This window comes from Pseudomicrostroma glucosiphilum (genome assembly GCF_003144135.1).
Source record: "Pseudomicrostroma glucosiphilum strain MCA 4718 unplaced genomic scaffold BCV69scaffold_1, whole genome shotgun sequence".
Lineage (NCBI taxonomy): Eukaryota > Fungi > Basidiomycota > Exobasidiomycetes > Microstromatales > Microstromataceae > Microstroma > Microstroma glucosiphilum.
The window spans coordinates 596,719-599,480 of NW_020289913.1; the positions used below are offsets into that span (position 1 = coordinate 596,719).

At 57.0% G+C, this 2,762-nt stretch overlaps 1 protein-coding gene across 1 annotated transcript; it reads left to right on the plus strand.

Annotated features, from left to right (window-relative positions):
* The first annotated feature begins 403 nt into the window (after positions 1-403).
* On the plus strand, positions 404-2,332 carry BCV69DRAFT_279625 (1-acylglycerol-3-phosphate O). The gene has a single exon (XM_025491316.1). It carries the CDS (start codon positions 566-568, stop codon positions 1,847-1,849), a length of 1,284 nt encoding a protein of 427 aa, XP_025350857.1. The 5' UTR covers positions 404-565; the 3' UTR covers positions 1,850-2,332.
* The last annotated feature ends 430 nt before the right edge of the window (positions 2,333-2,762 follow it).

The following is a 2,762-nucleotide window of genomic DNA, read 5'->3' on the forward strand; positions in this document are numbered from 1 at the left end:
GGAACGGTTTTCTAGTCGTCTTTCTTGAGGAGTGGGATCTGGTGTCATACAAGTCTGGCCGTTGCCTTGGTAGCGCTCTTGACTCTTAATCTGTTAAAGTCGGAGCCGAAAGTCACAGCGGGGTCACGTTGGAGGCGTTAGGGAGTGATTTTAGGGTGCGAAAAGCAAGGTTTTAGGTGAAGAAGTAGTAGTGAAGTGAACAGGATGAAAAGCAGCAGCAAGCGACGAATAGGAGAAGCAGAGGGCACAAACGGAACGGAAGTGAGGGTCGGAACGGATGCTTCAACATTCCGGGCCGGTTTCTGGAGCCTCGTCGTGGCCCAAGCGCCGGGCGGAGCGGTGGTGGGGCGCGGGGGACGAGACGATGGGCGCGTGTGAGCCTACGACAGGCCACCATCCAATACCAATCCCCACTCTCACAACCTCGCAACCACACCAGATCACACATCCTACCACCACTCACGTCCAGTTCATATCACCTCACCTCCATCCGCCGTCGCTGGCTGACGTGCCTCTACCCGGATCCATGTTGGAAGTTCTCTTCTCCTTCTTCCACACCATAGCCATGATCACAAAGACGCTCTCCTATGCCGCCGCAGGTGCCTTTGCCCTCCTGGCACTGGCATCGCCCCGCTCCCAGAGGGCTCGCATGTACCTCAACATCGTCGTGTACGTGTCCTCGCTGGGGATCTGCTCCATGATCGGACTGGTCACCTCCATTGTGATGAACTTCATCCCCAGCCAGAGACTCAACAATAATTTCCTCGTCGCACGATGCTTTTACCTCATCGCTGGCACGCTCACAGGTGTCAGGTTCACCGTAGAAGGAGAGGAGAACTTCGAAAAGGCTAGGCCATCTGTACTCGTCGGCAACCACCAGAGCAGTATGGACATCCTCTACCTCGGCAGAATCTTCCCAAAGGTCGCCAGTATCATGGCCAAGCAGGAGCTCAAGTACGCTCCCCTCCTTGGTCAGTGGATGTACCTCTCAGGAGCAGTCTTCATCGACAGAAAGAATCGTGGCGATGCAGTAAAGACTTTCGACCAAGTCGGAGCAGCTATGAAGAAGGACAAGCTCTCCCTCTGGGTCTTCCCCGAAGGCACCCGTTCCAAGCTGCCCGTACCGGACTTGCTTCCATTCAAGAAGGGCGCCTTCCACCTCGCCCTGCAAGCACAAGTCCCCGTAGTCCCCGTCGTGTGCGAAAACTACCACCGTCTGTTTGACTCCAAGACTCGCTTCGAGTCAGGAACCATCCGCATCAAGGTTCTCCCGCCTGTAGAGACCAAGGGGATGACCGCGGCGGATGCAACGGCTCTGACGGACAAGGTCAGGCAGCAGATGCTCGACGCTCTGATCCAGATGGACACCGAGAGGGAAGAATTTGACGTCAGCTCCACTGCCGACCAGCCCTCCTCGTCCGTCGTAGGCAGCAGTTCTGCGCGCGCTAGTGGAGCCAGTCTTAGTGTGGGCTCTAATGTCGCGCGAGGGGAGCGTGGCCTGGGCGGTATCGCGGGGTGGATGGGCAAGCTAATTGGTACGGGCTCAGGCAGGGACACGGACAGGAAGGCAGCTCGGGATGCTGAGCGACTCAAGACCAAGGGGAGCAGCGGGCAACGACCCGAGGACTACCATCTGGTCAGCGAAGCCCAGCGTCGAAGTGCCGGCGATGAGGCGACACAGCAGGATCAGCAAACGAGTCAGGCCAAGGCTACGGGTACGCAGGAGACGCAGGCTAGAGAAGGACTGACGCAGAGGAGTACAGGCGGTGGTGGTAATGGTGATGGGAATGGAAGTGTGGAGAGCGATGAGACCGAGGGGAGCACAGTTCTCGTAGAGGCACCTCAGTGAGCGGCTGTCCTGCATCTGACGGGGAAAGGACTCGAGAGCGCCCTCATAGGTGGGGTCGGGAAAGGAAAGGCAAAGAGGAGGGCTACGCAAGGCAGTCTCCGACTGGAGATCAAGATGATGAAAGCAGAGAAACCCGTCCCCACCCACACACAACGGGATTCTGCCACCGCGCTGCTCTAGGTGCGACAGAATCATCAAGCACACGCCCTAACGAGGAGTGAGTTTCGCGTGTACTCGGGCCAATGGGTCAGAAGGGTGGCAGCGCTATGTAGGGACAAGAGGGAAAGGGAGGGAAGTGGGGCTGTATGGACATCTGTAGAAGGGAAGGACGGGCTGCGCTACCTCTAACTCCCTTCTGGCTCCCTTCCTCTCTTCATGTGGACCTTGTAACTTTTCTCATCGCCAGCGTCCCCACTCCTTCACCCCCCTCTTCGTGTCCTTTCAAATACGACTCATTTGCGTACCCCATTGAAGTCTACTTCACTCTGTTCTGATCTGATCTGATCTGCTCGACTCGACTCGACTCGACTCGCCCGATGGCTGACGATCAGGAACACGAGGGAAGCAAGGGAGGTCTAGAATTTGTCCATCACTCGAGTGGATGGATGCAGATGTATGAATTTCGCTGGGGCTCAGCTTCGAGTGAGCGAGCGAGCGATGCTATAGATGTGCGAAGCGATGCGATGCGGGGCGATACGATGCGGGGTGGGGCGGGGCAGAGTAAAGAGCGAAGAAGGGCAGCGGTACGGTGAACCAAAAAGGGGTGATGGATGAGGTGAGAGGGGAAAAGGAGGGGAGTGGGGGGGAGCGAAGAGAGTAGACAGACAGACAGACAGACAGACAGACAGACAGACAGACAGACAGACAGACAGACAGACAGACAGACAGACAGACAGACAGACAGACAGACAGA

Bases quoted from the DNA above. Each gene is read 5' to 3' on its own strand.
- BCV69DRAFT_279625 (XM_025491316.1), top strand. From the start codon at position 566: ATGATCACAAAGACGCTCTCCTATGCCGCCGCAGGTGCCTTTGCCCTC.